The sequence below is a fragment of the Mesocricetus auratus genome, unplaced genomic scaffold, assembly GCF_017639785.1.
Source record: "Mesocricetus auratus isolate SY011 unplaced genomic scaffold, BCM_Maur_2.0 Super-Scaffold_100006, whole genome shotgun sequence".
NCBI classification, from domain to species: domain Eukaryota; kingdom Metazoa; phylum Chordata; class Mammalia; order Rodentia; family Cricetidae; genus Mesocricetus; species Mesocricetus auratus.
The window spans coordinates 76,941,353-76,968,763 of record NW_024429190.1 but is presented as its reverse complement, the minus strand read 5'-3'; the positions used below and the strand labels follow the sequence as shown (position 1 = coordinate 76,968,763).

The 27,411-nt window shown below is 41.7% G+C and overlaps 1 protein-coding gene across 6 annotated transcripts in view; it reads left to right on the top strand.

The window, feature by feature from the left end:
• The window catches only part of Mapk10 (mitogen-activated protein kinase 10), a 256,057-nt gene that overhangs the window by 174,668 nt on the left and 53,978 nt on the right, over positions 1 to 27,411 (top strand). For all 6 annotated transcript variants that reach the window (XM_040747536.1, XM_040747538.1, XM_040747540.1 and 3 more), the window contains 5 exons: positions 14,712 to 14,841; positions 19,020 to 19,078; positions 20,074 to 20,212; positions 20,895 to 21,060; positions 23,321 to 23,392. In XM_040747536.1, coding sequence (XP_040603470.1) covers positions 14,712 to 14,841; positions 19,020 to 19,078; positions 20,074 to 20,212; positions 20,895 to 21,060; positions 23,321 to 23,392 — 566 coding nt within the window. The remainder of the gene's footprint in view (positions 1 to 14,711; positions 14,842 to 19,019; positions 19,079 to 20,073; positions 20,213 to 20,894; positions 21,061 to 23,320; positions 23,393 to 27,411) is intronic.

The following is a 27,411-nucleotide window of genomic DNA, read 5'->3' as shown; positions in this document are numbered from 1 at the left end:
AGATCCCGTTTTAAGGGTGTGGCCCCTGGTAAGCCAACTGTGTTCCAGTTGATGGCTCCAAGCCTACAATAAATGTGTAGCAGAAATTGGACTGATGGGTTATTAAAAATTAATAACTAAAAAGAGGACATGAAGTTGGAAGGAGTGTGGGAAGATGGCTCTGTTAGGAGTTAGGGGAAGAGGAGGGGAATATGATTGGTAGACACTGTGTGCATGTGTGATGGTCTCAAGGAACTAATAAAATATTTTTTGAAGAAAGAAGAAGCATTTGAAAGAAAAATGGGTTTCTGTCTGGAGTGGATATGGGCAAGAGATAAGGGGAGAAAAATCAAGATGGCTTCTGTACTCCAACAAGCAGCACTGGAGTTCAAGACTACAAGAGAGCAGTCTAAGGTTAAAGTTTATAAAATTGGAGCCTGTTAATTTTGTGATATTTCCAAGATATCTAATTAGAGATTGGATCCAGTTATACACACGAGTCAGGACTTTTGAAAAACAGACCTTAACTAAAGGTAAAATAGTATCTCCAGTAACAGTGTGATGTCAATACACACTGCTTTGATTATATAAAAGTTTGACACGTTAAGTTACTCAGTGCCCTTTCCTGGAATATTCAACAGTTTCAGAGTAAACACCTAGCAATGGTGAACACACTTCCATGCAATGAACGCATGGGGGTGCAAAGCTAAATCCTTCAGGAGCTGGGACACTTGAACGGGCACACGTGAAGGTAATGAAGACGCAGTAAAGTGTCACGTCTGCTGCGCGGCCTGTGTCCGAGAACGTGCGGAGGGTGTCGGGTATTGAAAACACAGAGACTTGTTAAACGATGTAAAGAAAACTTTAAACAGGCTCCAAAAAGGTTCAAGAAAAACTTCCTAAGAAAAGCTCCCACCAGAGAAGCTTCTGCTCTCTCCTCTACCCTGGCTGGTTCTGCTCTGACACCAGAGGTGGATGTGTGTGGGTTTTTGAAGGTGCGGTTAGTCTCTGGACAAGGTCGAGGTCAGGGCGGTTTCCGTGGGAAGGCCTTTCCCAGGAACTTATTGTATCATTTTTAGTAAACATGTTTTTACTAAACATTGTCTTACAGCTGCCTACTCCCAGGCAGAAGGGGAAGTGGCCAGGAACTTATTGTATCGTTTTTAGTAAATATGTTTTTACTAAACATTGTCTTACAGCTGCCTACTCCCAGGCAGAAGGGGAAGTGGGTCTCTGCTCAAGGTCTGGTGTTCCCACAATTCACCCCTTTTTATTTTCAAATGAGGCACTCCTGGCTTAGGTCAAGTAGGGTCACCCTCCCTTTCCCGTCTTTGGGGGACCTTGAACCCCTGTTTTAGGTGGGAGGGGTCTTCCCCACAGGTTGCCCGTCATCGGAGATACCCCAACCTTAAATCATCTGTAACCAACCTTCATGGCTATCGGGATTGCCATGGGCTAAGCTAAGCAATACTTGGTTACGGATCTCTTGCCTCTGGAACAAGGCACGTTTGAGCTCGGCATAAAGCCAGAATGCCTACCGCCACTGCCACCATTTCCAGGACCCCCATTGACATAGCGCGCCTCTCCATTACCATACCCATCACCAGATCTGGGCCATAACATTCTACCAGCCTTCGTCTGTTACAAGGGTAACCCGCATGTGATTTACATTTACAATTTGATAAAGTTTCCAATCGTTTTAAGATCTGCTCAGGAAAGCATTTAGAAAGTGCACTTGCACAGATACATTGGGCACAATCATTGATGTTACACATGTAGCATTATGAAAAATATGAACAATAGTTGTCACATTAGGACAAGTTGCATTTCTCCAGAAAAATACACTGGCCTAGTCGTGATTCCAGAAATAGGAACCATCAAGTCTGATATTTCAAGTGACCATGTCCTGTTCAAATACGAAAAGAGGCTTTTGCCACTCATCATAGTCCATACCAATGTCCAAATGCTTTAAATGGGTCCTTTTTTGCTCTGTTGGCTTCACGATGAAAACTCATGGGTCCGGAAGGTTGATGCAGCAGGTCTGTTGAGAAACTGGAAATCTCGAACCGACTGTTTTCTTTCTTTCTTGGGCTCTAGATTCGATGACATCAAGAATCAGGAACACTGATTTAGGAGATCTCACTCAAACTGGCTTAGGTAGGCTCCCATGGTCTCAGGTCCAGTTTTTCTCTGCTCCATGCATCTCACTAAATGGTCTGACAGTTGCTGAAGCTTTATTCTTTTCCTGCAAGAAAACACAAACATGCCCTCGACCCCAAATTAGGGTCTTCTCCACTGTCTAGTGTATGGATGTCTCCATTTGACCTGAGCAATGGTTGCTCAAGTTCCATCATGCCAGAATCTGTCTGAAGCTCACTGGCATTCACATTATAAAATTTTTAAATGAGGAGTGTATTATTTGATGAGTCATGTGGGGACTGGGGACATTATTCCCCCTTTTTTATTTTCTAAAAAAAAGGTTTTTTTTTGAACTGTTGAAGCTGGACCATAACAGTAGAAGGATTTGTCTACCCTCCTTGGTTGACTATCTAGGTAAATTGGGATTACTACTTAGATTATTTGTAGATGCCCATTAAAAAGGACATATCCATTAAATATTTCCCAAAAACTTCTGAAAATCACTCAAAGATTGTAAACTATACTGTGTCCAAATAACTTTTGAAAATTATTGGAAGTCTGTGAGTAGTCTTTCCCAATCTAACCTGTAGAGCTCTCACTAGCTGACAAGGCCTCATTTGTATCTTAAATTTTTCTGTTAAAACATTAACAGACTGGCTGAATGTTCCTTTTGGCTATATTTAAAGCAATCTAGGTAGCTTCTTAACTATTTTTGAAGGGATTTAAGTATCCTTTTAAGCATATAAGCAGTTTACACTCACGCATTCACAATCACATTTCATACATACCGGTGTGGCCACACCATACATTCAGAACATACATGCATCTTTCAGTCATCCTTTTTCCCTAGGTCATGACTAGTCTGTTGCAATGAAGCTTCCTTAATTGAAATCTATGTAAAAGAACAACTCCAGCCCCTCCCTTGCGTCATCTGGGGGCCCCTGCTTTTGGACTTGGGTTCCTGGGTGGTAAGGATCACTCCCATTTCTTGCATTAGGTCCCGTCCCCAGAGGTTAATAGGGAGGCCAGGCAAAACATATGGCTGGAAAAGCCCTGTGTGGCCTTCAGAGTCTTGCCACTTTAAGATTCTGAGGCTTTTTTTGGGGCACAGCCTGTCCTATTCCCTGGAGGGTCACTGTCCCTTCCTCTTTCGGCCAGGCGGGGGGCCAGAATTTATCTGAGAGGACAGAGAAATCTGCCCCAGAATCTAAGATGCCCCTAAAGGACTTGCCTTCTATCTTTAATGTAAGCTGGGGGCGGTTCTCCATAGTGGCTACCCAAAATGCTGCCGGGCCGGTACTTCCAAAACCTTGGTTGCCCCTTTTCTCTTTAATTTTTCTAGCCTCACAAGGAGCTGTAGGGAGAAGGAGTATCTGAGCAATCCGTTCTCCTGCAGGGATGGCAACAACCCCACTGCCCACTGATGTCATTATTTTAATCTCCCCCTCACTATCCTGGTCTATAACACCGGGGTGTACCTGGATGCCTCGAAGAATAGTACTGGACCGTCCCAAAAGTAGTCCGACCGTGCCTGGGGGCAATGGCCCATGCACCCCAGTAGGGAGGGCCTGGATCCCCATTTCCGGTGTTAGGATTGCCCGGGCAGAGGGAGCGAGGTCCAATCCTGCACTCCCCGAGGTGGCTCTAAGGAGGTCTGAGATATGAAGGGGTTGCTCTGGGGGAGAAAATGAGTCCTGCCACTGCCCAGAGCAGGGGTCATTGCCCCGTACACATTGGTTTTGGGGCCCTGGGGCGGGGCCCTCCTCCCATTTCCCTGATTATTATTAGCAGAAAGGAAATTTCCCTCCCGGTCAGTTTTAGAGTAGCAGTTATTGGCCCAATGATATCCCCTTCAACAACGGGGGCATAAACCAGGTCTCTTGAGACCCGCAGTACTATTTTGAGGGCACTCTCTACGGAAGTGTCCCTCCCTACCGCAGCTAAAACATGTTTTTCTCCCTCCCAGGGTAGGTCTTTCTTTCCCCACTTGGGGCCGAATGGCAGCAGCTAACACTTGGCCCTGGATGAAGTTCCCATCAATGTCCCTACAGATCCGGATATAGTCATTTAGACTTTTATTGCGATAGGGGCAAAGGGCTTCCTTACAATATTTATTTGCATTTTCAAATGCCATCTGCTTTATGACTGGCATCGCAGGCCCAATGCCCCCAAATATTCTTTCTGCTACCTGACTGAGACGGTCTACGAAGTCTTGAAAAGGTTCGGAAGGTCCTTGAAGGATTTTGGACAGATGATCCCCTCCTCCCTTGGAAGGCAATGCTTTCCAAGCCCCTTGGGCCGCTGCTGCCACTTGGGCATAGACTGCGATGTCATATTGTATTTGTTGCTGAATGGTGGCGTATTGACCACTCCCGGTAAGCATCTCCACATTTCTCTGGGGCTGTCCGGCCTGTGCATTCCTTTGGGCTGTCTGGCTGCATCTTTCCTGAAACTCACCTCTCCAAATCAAATAATCTCCCCCCGACAGAGCTGCTCTGCAAAGCTGCTGCCAATCGCCAGGTGTCAAATTAAGAGACGCAAAAGATTCCATTAAGGAAAGTGTAAAGGGAGCCTGTGCTCCATAATTTAAAGTTGCCTCTTTAAGTTGTTTTATATCCTTAAAATTTAAAGGGTTATGATGCCGAATGACCTGTCCAGAATTGTTCGGATCTGGAACTTCCATTACTGGGGCCACCACCGGGCAGCATTGGACCCCTCCTCTGGGTCTTCCCTCCAGGTCTGAGAAGGACTGGGTTATCTCATAGGAGGAGTCCCTTTTTTCAGAGTATGGGGAAGGGTTTCTCTCCCTGTCCTGTCTTTCCTTAATTAGAATCTTTTTTAGTTCTTTTTTAAGGGCCGCGATCTCAGCAAGTAACCGTTCCTTTTCAGACTGTGACGAGTCTGAGTCTGAGGCTACTTCCATTTTCTAGGTCTGATAGAGAAGGATATAACCGATTCTGACCGGAGTCCTTCTTTTTGGGTCGCGCCCGGAGATGTCTACCCGTTTTTTTGTTGTTACTAAGAGACTCCTCCTCATCCTCACTAACAATGGAGCCTCTAGTTTCAATCACGGTCTCTTCATCATCACTCTCTGCCCCTGAACTCAAGGAGGCTTGAGTCTCAGTCTCTTGTAACTCTAAAAAAGCCTCTTTTGTGTCCTGAACTACCTGGCGGTGACGAACCTTATCTGTCAAAAGTGCTCCCCTCACTAATCTCCATAAGGAGAATGTCGTAGGGGGCAAGGACTCAGATCCCTCTTTTCGTAAAAGTCTATGAAGATCACGGCGAACCTCCTCCCAATCTGGAATATTTAAGCTTCCCCAGTAATGAACCATGGACTGGCTCGTTCGATCGATTTTAGAAAGCCTTCTAGGGTTTTAGACTTGACTGCAGTCCCATGTTCTTTAAGTAACTTTTTAAGTTGATACTGTAATGATTCTAGCTTCCCGGAACTATTCCCCATAGTTTCTTAACCCCGTCCACTTACCTCGCTTTCACGATCTCGGTGGGACCGCCAATTGTCACGTCTGCTGCGCGGCCTGTGTCTGAGAACGTGCGGAGGGTGTCGGGTATTGAAAACACAGAGACTTGTTAAACGATGTAAAGAAAACTTTAAACAGGCTCCAAAAAGGTTCAAGAAAAACTTCCTAAGAAAAGCTCCCACCAGAGAAGCTTCTGCTCTCTCCTCTACCCTGGCTGGTTCTGCTCTGACACCAGAGGTGGATGTGTGTGGGTTTTTGAAGGTGCGGTTAGTCTCTGGACAAGGTCGAGGTCAGGGCGGTTTCCGTGGGAAGGCCTTTCCCAGGAACTTATTGTATCATTTTTAGTAAACATGTTTTTACTAAACATTGTCTTACAGCTGCCTACTCCCAGGCAGAAGGGGAAGTGGCCAGGAACTTATTGTATCGTTTTTAGTAAATATGTTTTTACTAAACATTGTCTTACAGCTGCCTACTCCCAGGCAGAAGGGGAAGTGGGTCTCTGCTCAAGGTCTGGTGTTCCCACAGTAAAGGGGAAAGGAAGATGAGCTATCAGCATCGTGATGTAAATAAACTGCTACAAAGAGAACCGCATGAATGCCAGCTTTATAAACAGAAATGCGTCTAGGATGCAGGAGATATCTAACACCCAGGTTTTGAGGTCTGGAGATGTTGGAGACCTTCTCATTAGCGGAGGGAAGGCAGAGTCAGAGTGTGCTGATGGGCTTCAGGAAGAGAAATCTGACCCCAGCGCTTGCATATGGCTGATTCTTTTCATGGTTCCACATCCTGTGTGCGGAAACCATTTGTAGTTCCCGTGGCTCACTTAACCTGTCAATTTTACAGCTCTCAAGAAATAGTACCAAAGGGTGAGCCACAAGAGCACCTTCCCGGCTTCAGGCTATTTTAGACACGGCACACTTCTTCGCGGCAGGCTGTTTTTGGGGGTCACCATTTTCCCATTGAACCACCTGCAGAAGGAAAGATGGTGTTTTCAGTACACTCTTCTTAGCGGATTCGGACTGACAGCTTCTAGGCACTAGTGTGCATCCAGATTGCTGTGGGAACGGCGCTGAAATAAAGCACTTACGTGTACTCACCTTTTGAATACCACTGCCAAGAGTGACAAAGGTGAGAACACAGCCTCAGTCCCGAGAGCAGTGTGGGCTGCACAATGTACAAAACTCTCCCATCAGAACACAGTGGCCGTGAGTGCAGGGGTGACGTCATTCTTTTTAAATGTGGGGAATTTTGACAGTGAAAGAGTGCATTGATGTGTTTCAGCAGCAGAAGAAAAATACTGTACTGCTGTTGAAATTCATTGTAAGTAAGCATATTTTTAAAACATTAAAGTGCGGATAAAATTTTATACTTATACTGATAATCTAGATATTTAAAAGACAACTCAAGATTAACTATTGTTCATACATCCTTATGAGTTTTAACTAAAAAATAGAATAGTGATCTTTCTGTGTGTAATATTGTTTCTCTGATGTTTTTCTGAAAGGGTCAGTTTTTTTCAATGATTTCTTTTGTCTTTTCATGAAATTCTGGATTTTCAAAATAGCATGAAATTAAAATGTTGAAACACTGAATACAGGTGAGGGCATTTCAATTAAAACGTACTTGAGGGACTAAGAAAAAATCTGCTAAATTGATAATATTCTCAATTTTAATTAAAGTTTTATATTTGACATAAAAGTCTCCACTTGTTTTCTTCCTCTTGTCCTCTTCCTCCCTCCCTCCCTCTCTCCTCGCCCTCCTTCCTTTCCTGATGTGGGGAACAAACCCACAGCCTTATATGAGATAAAAGTATTTTGGTTCAAGATTTTTTTGGTTGGTTTATTTTTTCTTGGAAATGCTGAAATGTTTCCTTCATTCAAATATTTTTTCATCCAAGGAACAATTTTATGAGCCAGAACTCCTCAAACAAATTATATCAATTGTCTTTTGAATGGTACAGCAAAGCTAGATCTTGAAAATGATTTAATATTCAGAATATAATTATAATTATCTTCACACTGGTGCTGAAATTTTTATCATAAGTAGGATGAATTTTCCTTTAAAACATTCTCCACTTATTTAGTGGGGAATGTGCCTGCCGTGTTGCACGTGGGGAGGTGGCCAGACAGCTTGGTGAGCTGGCCCACTCAGCTTGGTGAGCTGGTTCACTCGGTCAACCAAGTGAGTTGTAGGGGATCCAGCCCAGGCCATCAAGCTTGGCAGTGAGACCCCTTACCTGCTAACCCATATCGCAAGACCTGATACAGTGAATTTCCATAGTCTTTGATTGCATCCATTTTAAAAACTAGTTTTGAACTGTGCTAATATTGGGTTTGAAGCACTGATAAAATGATGCAACGTGGAATGATTTAAAGGGCTATGGAGTTCTCTGTTCGAGGAGACTGCACAGTAACAGGGATGCTTAGACATGCACACACACAACATGTGCTATGTGTACATGTATATATACACGGTGTGTGTGTGTGTGTGTGTGTGTGTGTGTCTGTGTGTGTGTCTGTGTCCGTCCATCCTGTGAGAGTTGAAATGAGCATCCTAATTTGGAAGAATTGTCATTTCATCAAGGTAAAGGTTCTGATTGGAGAGAACTCTGTAAATGCACCTGAGGCTGAACTGTCATTGGAAAGCTAATGTTCCCCCATCCCTTCACTTCTTGAAGCGCATGTGACAGGATGAGACACTGTAGCCCCAGCAGGTGATAGGTCCTTGAGGCTTTGCCTTTATAGATGACATTAGTGGCTTATGAAAAGGCAGCAGAGACTAGCCAGGACTTTCTACCATGTGAAGCCTGACTAAGACGACCATCTTCAAGGACCTGTCCTTGGATCAGAAGGTGCTGCTCCCTTGACCTTCCCACATTCAGAATTGTGAAAAGAATTCTCCCATTTGTGAGCTACGCTGTCTGTTACCGGGGTTCTCAGAGGGAATATAACTGATAAGAATATGTGTATGTTACCTGGTGTTTAGTAGAGTTGCATATATGTTGTGGTCCTGGTAGTCTAACATGACTGGCTCCAGAAAGAAAGGTCAAGAATTCTGAAGTTGTTCAGTCCATGAGACTGAGTGGTGTCTCAGCATTTCCCAGAGAGTTGATGGTCTTCAGTCTGTGTTAGAATCCTGAAAAGCAGGTTCTCATACCAGAAAAGTGATGCCTCAGGGACAGGCTAGAAGAACTTGCCAGCGAGTATGGAACAGCAGGCAAGAAGCAACAGCCTCCTCCTTCCATGGCCTTTTAAGAGGACTCTCATCAGAAGACTTGGCCCAGACTTAGGGTGGGTTGGCTGATCCAGTCAAGGAAATCCCGCACAAGTGTGTCCAGATGCTTGGGTTTTAGTTGATTCCAGATGTGCTCAAGTTGACAACAAAAATTAGCCATCATCATCCCTGGCTGTTGGGATTGCAAGCATGTCCCATAATGCATGAACTACCAATTAGTCTTTTGGGAAGACCTTTACTGTAAAGTCTATAAAGTTTAAATAAGCAGCAAAATATTAAACAATTTAATTTGCTGCATTTAAATGGCAAAATTGGAGAAGCAAAGGTATTCTCTTGTGTTTATGATCTCTGTAGTCCTCACTTGTTTTATATTATACCAAATTACAATTTCCTAGGTTCCAACGGCAGACTGGTATTCTGGTGTATAGTGTAAGCTGAAACATGGATAGACCACAGATGAAGGGTACTTTGACAGTTATTAAAGGAAGCACAGTAAGGGTTAACACGACACACTTGTCAAAACTGGAAGAAGAGCAGGAGAGGTGGCCTTGCATGCATGTGTCCCACAGTCCCTCAGGGATGTAGGCAATCTTCTACTGGGAGGAGTCTTAGAGTCTTCTCCATCATCATCGCCCTGACTTCCAGACATATTGTGCTTAAAGTACCTTTTGTTTCCATTTCCCTTTGCTCTGTGGTTATGAGCTTGTGAATGAACGTTAATGCACAAGTGAGTTGACAGCTTCAATAACAGGGTTCACAGTTCTGAAAGTGGGATTGTGTCCTCTTTGGTCATTGTGGTAGCTTGAATGTAATTGTCCCATAGTTTTGTAGGGAGTGGCACTATTAGGAGGTGTGGCTTTGTTGGAGTGGGTATGGCCTTGTTGGAGGAAGTGTGTCACAGTGGGGGGGCAGTTGGCTTTGAGGTTTACTATGCTCAGGATGCCACCCTGTTCTCAGTAGACTTCCTGTTGCCTACAAGATGTAGAACTCTTAGCTGTTTCTCCAGCACCACATCTGGCTGCATGCCACCATGCTCCTCTCCATGATGATAATGAACTGAACCTCTGAAACTGCAACTGAGCCATCCCAAGTAAATGTTTTAATTTATAAGAGTTACTGTGTTCATGGTATCTCTTCACAGCATTAAAAACCACTAGAAGGTCATGGAAGTCAGGTATTTGAAGGGACTGGATCAACAGAGACTTTTTTGTTTGTTTTTTCATTTGTATGTTTTTTTAACCAAAGCTTTGGTGCAGAATTTGGCTGGACAGGTAGGATATTTAAGATGATCCAATGATGTTTTTATTGTTCTTGTTTGAGAGGTGACACGGGTAGATTCACCCTTGACACCTCAATGTGTTAATATGATTGAGAACATTTTAAACATTAAAGGGAAGGAAGGCAAGAAAAATGCTCAAATAAATGATTGTGCCTCTGGAAAAAGATCAGCACAGCAGGTGTGTGAGATTGTTAGAAGATAAAACTGATAAATGATGAGAATAAAATTTACCAACGCTAGGTGTGCGCACACACAAGTATTTACATAAATTTGCACAATGAGACAAGCATAGCCTTATAGGCTCATATCACTGGATTAAGTGACAGGAGCACAGCAACAGATGGTCATTTATTCCTTTGATGAACTGTCCTGGGAATAATAGAGATGGGTCAGTATCTCATGTCACCACGTTCCTTATAGTTCTTCAACAAATATTCCAGAAAGCAGTTGGAAAATCTCCTTAGGGATGTGCTTCTATTTTTATCTGCTTAGAGAAAGGGGGAAAGAGGAAGAATGTATGGTCATGAATTAAAAATGACTCAGTAGGAAAGGAAAACCTTCAGACAACAGTTTAGCTACAGCATCAACAATGCCAGTCCACAGGTGTATTGGTTAGACCCCAGCCAGTACCACTGAGAAATTGAAGATATTGTGGGTTTGTAGTCCCTGCCAGGGCACAAGAAAGGAGAGAGAAATATACTCTGCAGATGGAGGTTTAATACAATAACTTGAGTGCTTGTTCAGTCACTGGAACCCCCTAGAAGTGGGGTCCTGTTTGAGCGTCTGGAAGGCTTTTCCCGAGCACTGGAGACCTGAATCCCTAGGGAGCCCCAAACTCTGGGAGACCCCAGAACCATCAAGTTGCCAGAACCCACACTAATATCTGAGGTTAGAGAATCTTGAGCTGAGGGCAGGTTGGAGGTGTTGCTGTCACTGCTTCACCACATCAGTGATAAGGAACTAAATCCTGGAGGTCACTGCTGCCTCCTGCCAGGCTGGGATGTGGAGGATGACAGGGAACTCTACATCAGAGAAAACAAAAACAAAAACACACATGTCTCTGCCACTCAACTTGACAACCAAACAGTGGCAGAAGATGACAACCACCCTGGCTCTGCCTGACAAAGCTTTCCTGGACCTCTACAGGATCTGTTAGAATCCAGAGTTGTATTCCACACAACTACAGACAGGCAAGATTGTTACTCTGTTGGATAAAAAAGAGCTCGGACACCAACTGAACTTGACATTGGTTAGAAGAGACATCTTGTGAGCCTTTAAGAAAGCATGAGGTGAAATTGTTTCATTAAAAACACAAACCAGCTTATTAATGCCCAAAGTCAGAGATCTATAATGTTATAGTGTCTCTAGATTTTGGTAAGACTTCTCTCTAGTCTTTTATGTCATGAGATGAACTTCATAATCACGGTCAAGGTGGCATGGTAGTAATTTATAACTAATGGAAAGACTAGAAGTTGGTAATTAGTATACTGATATCTAATTATCACATATGAAATGAAAATGCAAATTTTCTCCTGACCATGTTGCATAATAAACCCAACAAGATCACTGATTTTCAAGAATAGCACAAGGTGTCATTTACTGGGTGCTCACACCAGCCAGGACACTACAGCTACACTTCTCTACTCCTTAAAACAAGCTAGTCAGACTGCTTTGCCTCTGATATGAGTGTGAAGAACCTGACACTAGGGAGTGTGCATTGTTTTCTTGTAAGTATACACTGGTGAGCAGCAGTACTGGGATTCTTAGCAAAAATTGCATCAAGGAAGAGTTGGCAGAGGCAGAGAGAATGCAACATGGTGTCAGGAGAAACTGATCAGTGATTTGCCTGCTAAGAAATCAGGGAGAGGGGGAGGGGAGAGGGAGAGGGTAGATGAAGAAGGGGGAGGGGAAAGGGGGGAGGGTAGATGGAGAAGGGGGAGGGTAGAGGGGAGTGGAGGAGGGGGGAAGTATGGCATTTCATCAGTTATTCCCTGGGACCTCGGGGCTTGGCCCACCATCCAGCAAGACCAGGTCAGTATCTCAGGGATTTAAACTCCCATGGATTAAGCCTCACTAACTTCTCTGTAGGAAACAGATACTGATCTATTGAGAAAAACGAGAGATTTAACACCTAAACTGGCCAAATATGGGCAGCACCTTCTCAGGCAGCAACAGCAATGGAGCCTGTTGAACTACATTGACTGCAGCATTGACTACAAAGAGCAGAATAAGCTGAGGACAACGACTAGTGTGCTGGCTGGTCCTGGGACCTGACTGTCACCATCAGAATGTGCCTGTCTGTCTGGGTGACTGCACCTCTAGACTGACCTCAGAGGTCACCTGACTTTATCAGAAGGGCCATCATTTGTTACTCTTAGCTACTGCATTTATTTTTATCCCTTTTAGAGATTTTTAAAGAATACCAACTAACTTATATTTGGTTTAAGATTTTTGTACTTTCTTTGAAGTGAGTGATCAGTTAGAATGCTACAATCACTTGCCTTGAGAAGTAAATTTGAATCTCACACTTTAAGCTCATCATTTCCCTTTGCACTACTTGTAAGATGTCAGTCCATCTGACACCTTCCTCCACTCTCATTGGTGCGATAAAAGTAATAAATACTATAGTGGAGTACAGATACTAACATATGTAACATGATGGTTTAAAAAATATCACTTTGTGTGTGATGGGGCAAACATATAGTAGTCAGAGGACACCTTGCTTGAGTTGGTTTTCTCTTTCCACCATGTGGGTCCCAGGATTTAAACCAGTGTTATCAGTCTTGTCAGCAATTTCCTTCCATTATCTGATGATCTGATGAGCCGAGCCATTCCCAACAGCCCAAGCCCATCCATACCATCCATATCTCATTATTTCTTCTTCTCCTTTCTTCTTCTTCTCCTTCTTCTTCTTCTTCTTCTTCTTCTTCTTCTTCTTCTTCTTCTTCTTCTTCTTCTTCTTCCTCCTCCTCCTCCTCCTCCTCCTCCTCCTCCTCCTCCTCCTCCTCCTCCTTCTCCTTTTCTGTTCTAAAGCAACATAAGTGCAAAGTGAGTCCACAGATACCATCGTCAGAGAGACCAGGTCAGATACCTTTGTTACTGCTGTGATAGGATTGCTGAGTGAGCGCTTGCCTGTATGAAAGTGCTGATAGTCCTACCCTAGATTTCATGGACACTCCAGTACAGCATTGCTTTATTTAGTTCAGGACCACATGTTCTGAGAATATTGATAGACTGAAGTATATTCAGAGGAAACATCACAGATGGGGATGGGGCTTGAAGCTATGTTCTGACAAATGGCATGAGGACACTGGTGATATTTGTGAAGAAAGAACAGATTTGGGAGGAGGTAATTAAAGCTGACTTTCTGGGTATCCTATGAAGGATTCCAGACTCAGTGGTTTATCATAACAAAGGGGGATATTTCATATGAGTTGTCCTTGAAGGCAAGGCCAACAGGAGTTATTGGTAACCATGGAGAGGTGACTTTCTTTGTTAGAAACATGGCACGTCTCAAAGTTGCCCACTAACAAAATGAGCTGGCATGTGCTTAGTGAGCTCTCATTTTGAAAGAATGTAGGCAGAGAAAAAGCAAGCTTTTGATGGAGATATTTTTGAGAAAAGTCAAGATTATATGGAAGCATGTACTTGGTGAAATATAAAGCTTCATCCAAGTAACTCTGTGAGTTTCTCATTCCCTTACTGTATTCCTCACGCTGATAGAGAAAGCCCCACTCTTCCTTGTCTTTTGTTTAATAGCTGGAACACTAAAGGTCAACAAAATTATGCATTTATTAGATAAGTTTTAGGGATTCTGGTTTGCTTATTCATCCTGCAAATGGAGACAAAACCCAGGAAACCCCAGGGTTTCTGGTACACACATGGGTATATCATGAGACATAGTAGTGAGAAACCCCTCTCACTTTCTCCTTTGGCCTCTAGAAGCATGCTTTGACTATGTGAGGGTCAGCCCTGTTATTTTAGATTGCCTCTTAAAGGTATGATAATTTATTGTTGTTGGCTGATTGAAGGCTTCTTGTATAAGTAGCATTTACTCTTCTCTCAGTACTGAGCAGGAGTTTTCTGTTACAAGAGGGTCTTCTGATACTGTATCTTATTTTGCGTCTTGTTATAGTTGGCGAATGCACTCTGACAACTGATCCACCTACGCTTTCATGAATTTACCATCAGACCCTAAAAACTGGATCTTGTCACTGTGGGAAGAACAGATGTACATTTAATTAACCAAAGAACCTAGAGTTTGTCATATAGAGACTGCCCATATAGTATAGCTGGAATGACCATCGTCATGTGTCATGTGCCCCGTGAGAAATTTGAGTAGTTGGCTTTTGTCTCCTGATCCCCAGACCCTTGGTGCAGTTTGAAGCTGCACTCTGGCAATGTCCCACCCCCTCTCCTTCCTCTTCCACACCCTGTCTGCCCCCACTTCTCTTCCCATCTTCTTCTTCCAGTCACTCATACCTTTCCTTGTGATTTTATTGACATGTAAACTAAAAGCTTCTAGGTGGGATTCCAGAGCGCTGTCTTCTTTGTCCATGCTGTGTGCTGAAGTTTGGAATGCTTTTCAATCTTGACAGTGCTGCATACGATGCTGTCCTCGACAGAAATGTGGCCATTAAGAAGCTCAGCCGACCCTTCCAGAACCAAACTCACGCCAAGAGGGCTTACCGGGAGCTGGTCCTCATGAAGTGTGTGAACCATAAAAATGTGAGTTTCCTGTTATTTTTTGAACCTTGGACTGTGGGAGGTTATGAGACAAGAGGAAGAAAACAAGGGCTGCTGTAGGAGGAAGGCTGGCTTTGCCATTTCTGTCTCTTGAGGTTGTTTATTTGGCCCATATGCTGCATTTGGTTCATTGTCCTCATGGTAGCTTCCTGCTTAAAAAATTATCCAAAAGCCATATGGCATGGAGGAGATGAATGTGACTGATATGCCCCTATTATGAAATTAGCCTTATTTGGTTGTCATGCTCAAAATTAACCCAGGAGCCTCATGCTTTTTCAACCAGACTGAATCTTCTCAACAAAGCTCACAGAGGAACCTTATAGGACAAGGCATTTCTTTATACTTTAAGTTCATAATAGATTTGGGAAGTTGGTTTTTTTTTGTCACTGTATTGTTTCCTGTGTGCTTTAGTTAGAGTAGGGCAGAAGCTTCAGCTGTTGAGGGTCCCTGCTATGTGAGTATCTTGCTTTGGGATGGGGAAGTGGCAAAAGCACACATGTTGAAAGCTCTTCAGAGCAGGGCCACCCAGAGCCTTTGCTCAGTGCATCCAGGTGGAGTTGACCATTGCTTCAGGGCCATGCTTCCTCAGTATCAGACGAGGCCCTTCATCCTTGCTCCCTGTCTCTTCATAGTAAGGAGAAATCAAAGAAGATTACTTAACTTTATGGTAACAAATCTTAACAGATATAACAAGTTTATTAGAAGCATTTTCTTAGGCACAAATATGTAATAAAATTATACATTTTATGAATAAAACTATAAATAACAGCAATTGCATGTTGGTGCTAAGTCCTGAAGTATAAGTATACACAGAATATATGAAATTATCACATTTTATAAGTGAGACCATATGATAAATGATCTGCCATCAGAGTAGTAAGCATCAAATGTATGCTTGGCTGAAAGATATTTGTGATACAGTGACAATGACTCTCTTCTACTCCATTGCTCTACTTTCATGACTGACTGACTGACTCTCTCCCTTCCTCTCCTTCTTCTCTCTCGGTCCCTTCTTCTTGTGTGTCCCTCCAATGACCTTTAAATCAGACTATTTGTATACTGTTGAGTTGTTTGGGGGCAATGACATTTGAATTCACTCTTTTGAATTATTTTTTAATGTGCTAGACAGATTTCTTGACAGCTAGGACTGTCAAGGACTACAAAGGAAGAGAACCAGAGCAAGTCCCTCCCATAGGAGCTTGGGCTTTCCGTGCGAGGGAAGGCAATCGCTGAAAGAGACAGAAGCATTGTGAAAAGCTGGTCAGTGTGTGGTGCGATGGGATAAGCAGAGCAGGAAGGACTTCATGACTCATCACTGATACGACCATGCAAAGAGCATGATGCTTCAGAAAGGCATCTAGAGGCTGTTGGAAAAGGACTCTTAAGAAGAGTCAGTGTACAAAAGCAATGTGGTCCCTTGCTATGTGACACACTGACCACATGACCAGGGTGGCGGATTCCTACATTAGTAAGGAAGAGGAAACAAAGCCCTGAACAGAGAAAAAAATGGATGTATACAAGCAGTGAAGCAATGGTGCAGAAAGCTTGCCAAGCATAAATTGTGTCTGCTTAACCCTTCCAGACCCTGTAGAGTAGCATTTTATGGAGACATTCCCAATTGCTTGACCAGCTTGAGAAAAACGGACTCCCTAGTGTGGTTTGGATATATTTCAACTGTCTTTCCCAAATGCTCACATGTTGGAAGGTTGGTCTCAAACACTGTAATATGAGAGGAGGGACTTTCAGGTTGCTTAGGATATTGGGAGACATGCTTTTAGAAGAGATTAGGTAGTTCTCATCTTACCTCTGAGACTTCATGAGAATGACATGTAATTATGAGCTCAGACACTGACTAGCTTCCAGCTTTGAGATATGATCTTTCTCTCCCTCACAAGCTACCTCCAGAGCCAAGCTAAGGCAGCACCATGCCCTTGAACACACTCTATGGTGACTAAACAGCTTGACCATGAAGTTAGTCTGCCTTCAGCATTGTCTACTAGTAGCAGAAAGCAGTTGCGTACTTGCCCTGATGTTGACTGAAGTAAATGGAATTCACAGTAACTCTCCCTCAAGAAAAACAAAGAGTTCCAAATTGCTTTGACAATTTATAGCAACATCAAATTTTCTATCCTCTTTTTATGTACGTGTCTGGACATATATGCATATAAGCTTGTAGAAATATTTTTTTAACAAAGAAAAACTTCCCTACAACCAGCTGTGGTTCTTCATTAATACTCAAAACAAAGGGAAAGTCTATTTGATTATGAATATGGAGTTCTGTGACAAGTGAAGAAAAACAATGAGTTGTCCCATTAAACCTTTGATAACAGAATAATCCATTTACAAGATGAAAGTTCAATTCCAGGAAGTGATAGTTGTTGCGTTTACAGGGTTGTGACAAATGTTGACTCATGGCTGTGCCTCTGAAGACTTTGGAGTAAACCAACTGAATCAGATTCCCACTGGAAAATTCTTCAAGGAAGCAGAAGTATCTGTGATGACCTCATCTTGAAATTGAGCTGTTTTGTTTGTAGGGCATTTGCCTAGTGGGTGCAGTACTGCAACAGCAACAAGTGAGCTTCTAGCTGGGACTTTAGGGAGCTGGATTTGTTACTCAGTGGTTAAGAACATGGAATGCTCTTCCAAAGGAGCTGGGTTGAATACCCAGTACCCTCATGGTCACTCATGACTGGTTACAAGGAATCTGGAGCCTGTGTCTTCTGAAGGCACCAGACATCCTACAGTTCACAGACATAAACTGAAGCAAAGCACTCATATGCATAAAATAAAGTAAATAAATCTTTAAATGGATTGTTAGGAATAATTGAAATTTATGAGATAAGAATTGAGGTAAAATACAAAAAGAGAAATTCAGGAAAGGGGAAAAGAACACAGAAAAAGAAACGGATCATGAGAAAGTGACTTTGAAAGCACTTTGGAATGCTTGTAGAGTAATTTAGATACCACCCGGTGATGGGAGTTGGCATTGTGCAATCCTAAAATGGTGCACGCATGCAAATGTGTACAACTGTGTTTAGTTGTGTTCCCTGTGTATAGTACAATTTGTCTAAAAAACCCTGATAAAATATTACCTTAAGAGATTTTTATGAGATGAGAGAAATAAATGAAGATCCAGTAACAAATACTCTATATACACATTGTTCCACTTGAGCTGTTATCTAGAGATCAGAATTATAGGCACCTTAAAAGCTTAATACAAACTCTGGATGCTCTGTGACTTTCTTCTTAATAGTTTATGTAAACAACAAGAATGAAAAATCCCAAAGAAATGACATTTTCAGTTATTTAGAATTGTATTGTTTTGAATACTTTACATGTTCAAGTCCCACTTATGAACTTTATGAGAAACCATTGAATTTGTTTGTGCCCTGAAGTTGTTTAAATATCAAGCTGAGTTTATTTGTAGAGTGGATTTCTATCCACATCTGCATTTTAAGTAGAATATCCTCACAGACACATTAATATATAGTATTAAATGGGAAGACATAAATATGATTATCTATACATATATAATTTATGTGGAATTGAAATGAATGTAGATTTTAGGTTGATTTATTTAACATCTCATTCACAAGGTCACTGAAGTAAGAGACTAAATTGATAGGACTGAATTTAGCTAATTCTTCAACTTGCTTTTTGCCAAACTCATCACTGTTACTGTGTATGGTGTACCTCACAACTCCCAGCACTGGGATGTTGGTTGAAGCAGTATTTGATTGGCATACAGAAGTAAAAGAGAGTTTCGATGCCAAACCAAATTGTTACTTACGGTGTGACTTTTGCATTTGGATGGGCAATGGTTCCTGGGAAGGCTGGGTGAGAATTTCATTGTCTTTCTCTCTGTGGCTTTGCTCTTTGTAGATTAACCACCTTGAAGCTAGTGTGTGATCACGGAGCCACAAGAAGCAATAAAATTGACTTTATAATTTTGTTACTAACCTTCAGATAGGGTTACTCACCTTCTGATCACACTTTTCTGTCCTATGAAGCAGTCCAGAAGAATTTCCAAGCTTTTCTGTTCCCATTATGGCTCTCTTTATTGAGTGCATTACATGGGAAATGAATACACTCATACTTTAAAAATAATTAACTCTCTGCCTTATTTATTTTCTTTGTCTCTTTCATGCTCTGTCTTCCAGATTATTAGCTTATTAAATGTTTTCACACCCCAGAAAACGCTGGAGGAGTTCCAGGACGTGTAAGTAATAAAACAACAAAAGTAATGAAGGAAGGTTGAGCCAAGCCCTCACACAGATAACTCCAGGGGAATGACAAAAAATAATAGCAATAGAAACAAAAAGGATAATCCTTGTAAAGATCAAAGGGACCTAAGGGACAGGACCCAGGAAATGAGGCAGGAGTATGCAGTGAAGATTCTGCTGTGGAGTGACCTCCTGAAGGACATTCCTGTCTCCTCCTAGTCCACATGCTTTTTTTTTGTTTTGTTTTTTGGTTTTTTTTGTTTTTATGAGACAGGGTTTCTCTGTATTGTTTCGGAGGCTATCGGTCCAGCCCAGCCTCGAACTCACAGAGATCCGCCTGCCTCTGCCTCCCAAGTGCTGGGATTAAAGGCGTGCGCCACCACCGCCTGGCCACATGCTTTGTTGTTCCACACTTTGGGTAGATCAGGGAAGAAAGAAAGCCTTATTGATTATTTGCTCAGTAATTCTGTGAGATTTCCAGGATGGGTCAATTCATTTTGAGAAATATTTAATAAAGGACATGCCACAATGTTCTTTGTTCTTTACACCTGTCTTTGCAGTGCAATAAATTTTGTGCAAAACGAATCTGTCTATGTCAGTGACAAACACAGACAGAGGGGTGGTGATTCTAGAGCACAGCTTCTTCTACATAGCTGCAGCATACTTTACAAGCGACTGTCCCAGTGCCTTTCCTCATTTGTAATCATAATACTAGGAGAGAGTTAAGGAAATATAGGGGGCAGTATGATCACTGAAGGTTAGAGAACAGATGGGCATGACCCACATACTAATTAGTGATGCTGCTATCTGCACATGGTCGAGTCACTGCAGCTGTCATCATGGTATACTTGGAAGTTTCCTGTATTCTTGGATCTAGCATTCACAGATCTTGGACATTCAATCAACTTAGATGAAGTAGAGGATCCCGACAGTGATAGAAGGTCATGGTAGACGTCTCTTCTGGAGCTAACATTGTGGATTTACCTTCTAGTTACTTAGTGATGGAGCTGATGGATGCCAACTTGTGTCAGGTGATCCAGATGGAGCTGGACCATGAACGGATGTCTTATTTGCTGTACCAGATGTTGTGTGGCATCAAACATCTCCACTCAGCTGGAATTATCCACAGGGTAAGAATACTTACTCCAGAATTGCAGTGTACTAACTGTGGAGGACAGAAAGAACAGCTTTGAGTTATTTTCTTAGGGAGAATTGAACAAATACTGTGCACTTGGTAATTTCACAGATGGGTAGCATTATCACCCGGCTGACTGTTGTTGAAGGGACTTCTGTGTGTGCACTGGTAGAATTCAAATTTATATTTTTGCTCACTGAGAGTCACCTTCTGAAGAGCCTTGTAATTCCTAGGCCTTTGACAATGAAAGTTGGATGAGTAACTGAAATAAGACAGCTCATTTCCATACTTCCTTTATGGAAATATAATGGCAGTTACCCTGATATGCTCCCCTGCCAGGCCTAGAAATCACATCCATCCTTAAAGGTTTATAGTGTCCTAAAAAAATAAACCTAAGAGATGTCAACAAATGACATGTTATTTCCCTCAAGACTTCTCCCCAGTGTGAGCCTAAATTGTAAAAATAACAATACAGCTTTCTTCTGGCCTTAAAATATTTAATAGGGGCACTTCTAGAAATCTAAAACTAACTTTAACTTGTCACGGTAATCTTATGCTTTACACAGTGTCCTGCAGGCAAGCTGTTGTGCTGCAAGGCTGCCCTGTGTAGTGTGAGAAAGAAATTGCAGTTCCTGTAGATGCCCACTTTCACTTTCTTCCTCTGTTCCTATTGTCAGGACTTAAAACCCAGTAACATTGTAGTCAAGTCTGATTGCACACTGAAAATTCTTGACTTTGGACTGGCCAGGACAGCGGGCACAAGCTTCATGATGACTCCGTATGTGGTGACACGATATTACAGAGCTCCTGAGGTCATCCTGGGAATGGGCTACAAGGAGAACGGTAGGGATGATTCTGGAACAGTGAAGTAGCTAACTGAGAGTCATGCTTGTTGTAATATAGATGAATTCTTTAGAAAAAGACCTGCTAGGGTTCATATTCAGAGAGTTCTCCTAAATACCACTAGGGGGATCAGGCGTGAAGAACTTGAAGGGTGTTTCTGAGAAGCAAGCTTGGTTACAGGAACTCTAAAATGTGATAGCTAAAAAGAAATGCAAATAGAGTGTGATTACACAGTCAAGAGGCTGCTGATTGGCACACAGACCTCAGACAGGGAGAATCACTGCTAACTGCATTGCAGTGTTGCCCAGATACTTGTGGAAATTATGAGAAAGATGCTTTAGTTAAACACTTGGCTTTTGTGTGATATCTCAGGTTGATGACTGTAGTTCTCACGAAAGACTAACAAAGAGATTAGAGAATCTTGAATCAAGTCAAGTTAACATAATTCAAACTACAAGCTTCTGTTCTTATGTCAAATCCTCTGTAATTGATATTTAGTGAAGCTCTATCTGGTAAATCATAATAAATCCCAGAGACAATGTAGAGGAAAAAAACATTAAATTTTACTTTATTTCTTTGACAAGAAAATCTAATGTAAAGGAATACATTGAAAGAAAGATACAGAAAGAAATGTTTAATATTCAAATTGAATTTTGATTTATAAAGAGCCATGTTGAAAACCATATCAAATGTACTTAGAATTTATGTTAGCTTTAAGTTAGATTTGTATATGTGCCCTGAGTACCTGTTTTTGTTTTATATGTTTAATTCCTAGCAATATATTTTCATACATTTTATCAAAACAACTACTATTATATTTTTAGTGTAATTACTGCAAAGTGCATTTATGAGCCATTGGAGTTAAAAATTATTTGCATGCTTCCAGTCTAGAGTACTGCTGTTACATTGATGTCTTTGTATGCAACAAAGGGAAAGTCAGGACTGAGCAGGCCAGGTTCACTTGAATGGCCACTTGCAGGGCTGTGTCGTGTTCTGATTTATTTTAATGGAGTCCTTCTCCCAAGGGAAACCAGAGGAGGATTAAAGAGAAGTCAAGAATTGAGAATGAGAGTTACCAATAATTTATTGTATATTTTAAGGGGAAGATTTTGGATGTCCCACCCCAATGCATTGATAAATGTTTGAGGTTTCGGGTATGCTAATTGCCCTGATTATATCATTACACATAGTATGCATCTAGCAAATATCCATAGGTGTGATTCCTGAGATAAGGGCGGACAGAGCCTGGAAGCCTGAGTTTGCCTGGTCTGTGCTTATAGATTTTTGTCACACAGGCAGAAGGTATTCAGTCCCTATTCCTTTCTTTATTTGAAAGGGCTACAAAACAAGGAAAAAGCCTTCGTTTCTGTACATGGAGGTGTGTGCTTTATCCCTGGTGCAATCAATTCTCTCAGCTGAGGGTGGTTATCATGCAGAAAAAACAGCTTGTCCTTGCTTCAGGCATGCCCTCCTGTGCACCTCACCCCGCCTTCCGCCCCTCAGAGCAACTCTGCCTAAAGTTTTTGTCTCAAAATTCCCTTGTCATTGATGAATGTGAAACACAGAGAGAGAGTTAAGGTTGGTAGGAGATGTGTTGGTTAACAAACAGGCCAATTGGGAAATAGATACTTAAGTTTTAACACCTTTTATGCATGTTTACCTCTCAACATCTCCTTTGTGGATATACTGATTTGTCACTTTTCTCAAAATATTTCATGTAGGAATTAGTGCTGATGTTTATCCTAAAGAATAATCTCTGAGTGAAAAATCAATCCTGTAACACAGGAATTGCCTTTCCCTCCACAAAGCTCACCGAACATTTCCCAGTCTCTTGGATTTGTTTGAATGAACTCTTATTTGGGACAAAGGGCGTTCTCCCACTGCCCACAACTGAACAAAATGGGAAGTGAACACAGTCACCTTACATGGATGAATCTAGCAAACACTATCAAAGCCATCTCTGAGACCTTTAGTTTGGGCCTGCTTGGAGATTCTGTTGTTTTACCAAGTGTTTTCTTCCTGTCCATGACATAGCCAACTCATGTCAATTAAGATGCAGTTTGAGCATCCATGTAGTACTCTGTTTTACACATGCATTTGCTATCACTGTAGAGACTGTATGGTAACACAGTGTGGATTGTAACTCACATTCAGCCATGTTAGGTGGAATGTGAGAGTACTATTTTCCAATCACCAAAGTCAGTTACCTCAGTTAACCTTGCTTTCCTCCTATGTCTTCACTGCCTCTCTCCTGTTCTAGTGGATATATGGTCTGTGGGATGCATCATGGGAGAAATGGTTCGCCACAAAATCCTCTTTCCTGGAAGGGACTGTATCCTTGTACCTTTGGCTTCACCTGTTTTTATTTTCTCTCCCTTTAAACTCATAATGATTTTACCAGCAGAGTAAAGACAGAAGCAGAAAGTTGGGTAAGTGGAGTACTTGTCACAGTGAAGTGATGATTTCTAGACTCTTACTAGCACTGTAGGCTGCCTACCACAATGATTCCTTCTAAGTGATTTTCCAATAAGCTTTTTCTTCTTAAATCACTTTCTTTCTTATAAGTCAAAAATGGGAATGACATTTATTTTAGAAGTAGTGGAGACCACCAGACTCTAAATGAGAAACAAACAAATCAATTACAAAAGCATAATTATCAGAAGAAGTCACTATTTGCAAGTCATTTCTCCTTTCTAAAGCTATTTATGATCCACGACATTCAAGCATGATTTCCCTACTTTAACTGACATTGTTCATACGTAGACAGGTTTATATAGGCCACTGTAGCATGCATAGCACCAGTAAAGGGTGAACTTCTACCGTTGGGTCACAGTTATTATTCAAATTAACAGAGGGCAGGTGATTTTTTTTTTCCAATTTAAATTTAGATAAGAAACAAGTCAGTTCCAGGTCCCTCTCCCTTTCCCTCCCCACCTCCTGTGCCCTCCCCCCAACCCCCCCATTATCCCCTCATTCCCCCAGGGAGGGTGAGGCCCTCCATGGGGGTGTCCATAGTCTGTCATTTCATATAGGGCAGGGCCTAGATCCTTCCCCAAGAGTTCAGGGTGACAGTGCACCTCACGGGCAGGTGATTTTAATAGGACTTCATTCACTTGAGTGTGAGATATTGAGCTATAGGATATAAACAGGTAATTGTCAGCTCAGTGGGTGAAGTGCTTACTGCACAAGTGTGAGAATCTGAGTTCAAATCCCCAGCACATGTGCAAAAGCCAAGTGCAGAAGGCACACCTGTGACAGCAGTGGTGGGGCCGACCTCACTGCCCGCTGGTCTAGCTAGGCAAAGAGCTCCAGGTCTAGGGAAAGACCCTGACTCAAACCTGACAATAACCTCTGACCTCCATCTACCCCTGCACACTTGCACACACACACATAAAGGCTAGGCCATTGCTTTTCCAGCTAAGTCTCTTAGAGGGCTGCGTATTCATGGGAATTATGAATTGACAGAAGAATTTTGTCAATGACCAGAAGTTCATTCTCTGGTAAAAGTACACATTTGTGTTTATGATACGTAGAAAATAAACTGCACATACCAACTGGAGAATATACCTGATGAATGAAGAATATCTTACTAATGAATACTAGTGAGAATTATAGTCAACAGTAACTGGCAACTTCAATGACAGGACAGTTAAATAAGAATATTTATTAGATAATGAGTTTTTGGACTTTGTCAACCAGAAATATGGCAGATAGTTTTATTAGTCATTTTATCTGAGAAAGTTCTATTAAGTAATCTTTTTATTATGTAAGAAAGATTATAATTTTATTTCAACATGAAAAAGATTACAGTTCAAAAACTCTAACTCAAAAAGAAGCTAATAGCCAACAGGCATTTATGCATTCTGCTGGACAGTAGTATATTTTTGGAGTCCCAGCATTAATGCAAAGTGCTGATCTCTTCCAACCCTTCAATGATGAAGACCCTGAGCCATATGTCGTTTCTCAGCATTTGAAATTCTAGATCAGATTACAAATGCTGAATGGATACAATGCTTACACTACCTAAAGATACAGAAAGCTTGCGGAATGAACCCACCATGACCCCATATTAAGTGACAGTACTTTGAGGTAAAACATATATCAATAAAACATATATTAATAAAATTGCTCTTGCCTGTTCCTTCCTAGTCTTTTTTATTGTTAGTATTAGCACATTTTAAATTGTATGCACAATTTGCATGTGGGGCTGTTGTCTTTATTGGATAGTGCTGGTCTAGAGGTGGAGGCAACCCTGTGGCATCCTTCTGTCTACAATCCATTTTGCATAATCATCAGCCTCATATGCCTGTGTCCTCAGGCACATTTCACATGTGACCACTTGAGAACTTTTCTCGACATTAACTTAGTCATTTGTAGTTTGGGGATCAATTACATAACCAATGTGGCTGAACAGCATCTCGACCCACATTCACTTTTTAGTGTGCTGATCTTACAAGCAGGAATTATTCTTTGCGCTTCTGCCTTTGGGGTAAAACACATTATAAACAGGCAGAGATACCTCTCCATCACTTCCCAGTGTGGAGCTGTAGTCTCTGTGGGTTGCCAGCTGGTGGAGACAGACTAGCCAGGATTTCTCATTAGCGTGGGACATGGCTGTCCTAGGTCACCTTTTTCACAGAGCAAGGCTGTCCTGTGAGCTGTTACTTAGCTCTCCACTTACTTCTCAGAGTTGCTATTCTGTTTTGACAGTTGAAACTCAACAGATAACACAATAGGAATAAGCTGAAACTTTTAAAAGCTAAATAGACCCATCAGCAAATCAGAGATAATCATATCACTGATGATACTCTGTTTTTCCAAGAAAAGTATTCTTTTGGGACATTCCTTTTATTATTGTTTTAGAAAAAAAATGGACCTAGAATGAAGCTACAATAGTTAGTATATATAATCTGCATCCTGATACTTGTGATCGTGGAGTTTAGTCTCGAATGCAGAGAGTGTAGACTGTAGAGAGGTTTGTGTGTTGTGTGCCTTTGTGTAGAGTGGTTACTACACAGAACACCGGGCTCTGATGGCCAAGCTGACTTCCCCGTGTGATATAATCCTATGACATTGTCACTTTCTGACTTCCTACTGTCTTTACAGCAGGACAAACCTGTTGAGGTGACTCATACTACAGAGTAGGCACCAGATGTGATGGGTTCCCCCAAGAAGAACTACAACAACACGTTAGTGTAATTGAAATAGTCTAGGATTTGCTGAAAGTAATATCAAAGTTTAGTACACATTAATTGAGATCCTGACTAATTCAAGATCTTCAGGCTTCCCTACTTTGAAATATTAAAATATGTATAAATTAATTAATATTAATAAGAGTATCAAATTATTCTGACTGGAAAATGATGCAACAGCCTATATTCAATATTATTCCTCACCTCTCACAGAACTTTCAATTCTGAGTGTAAAACAAAAATATTAAGATGCCTCCACAAATCAGAAAAATCTTGTGAAATTCTCACCAATGACTGATATCCTTTCCACTTAAATCTTTACATTTTGAGAAACACTGAGGAGTTTTCTGAGTGTTTGATATTATCCCGATGCTATTGCCGGGTACTGAATTAAAATGTTAGCACAAGACATACAGTTTTAAACTTAAAATCATAGAGTGTCAGGAGTTGGCTCAGTTGGTTAAATATTTGCCATGTAAGTACAAAAACATGAGTTCAGTTGTGAGAATACACCTAAAAAGATCAGACATTGCAGTAGGTTTCTGTAATACTGGCCCTGGGGAGATACATTCAGGCAGATCCTGGAGCTTGCTAGCCAGCCAGTTTAGTTTACTTGGCAAACCCCAGGCTCAAAATATGGTGGGGATAGGCTGAGGAATGGTTCCTAGGATTGTTCTTTGGCTCCATGTACAAGATCATACACAGGCATATGCATCGGCTCACTCATGTACACACGAACAAGCACACACATGCACACAGAATGTATTCATTAACAATCATGTTTGCTCTCCATCCATTAATTTACTAATGATTTTAATATTCAAATGTCTCTAAATCATTCATTATATTGTGTGTTCACAGTTTACAGAGTACAGAGAACAGGGCCGAATTTTGTTACTTCCAGCAAGTTTATAGTGAAGCAACTCCAAGTTGCTTAGTTAGATGGTTTCCCAAACCCTTTGCAGGCCCTCCCTCTGTCTACTTACCCCAAGCCCCAGCCTGGCAGCACCTCTGGATCCCACAGACTCCCATGGAACCCCTGCACTGTCCTCTGGATCGCAGAGATTCCTGTGACACCCCAGGCCACTTCACGAGCCTTCTTTAAGACTGCTTGTTTTTTTATTGAAAATAATTTTTTCATACAATATATTCTGATCAC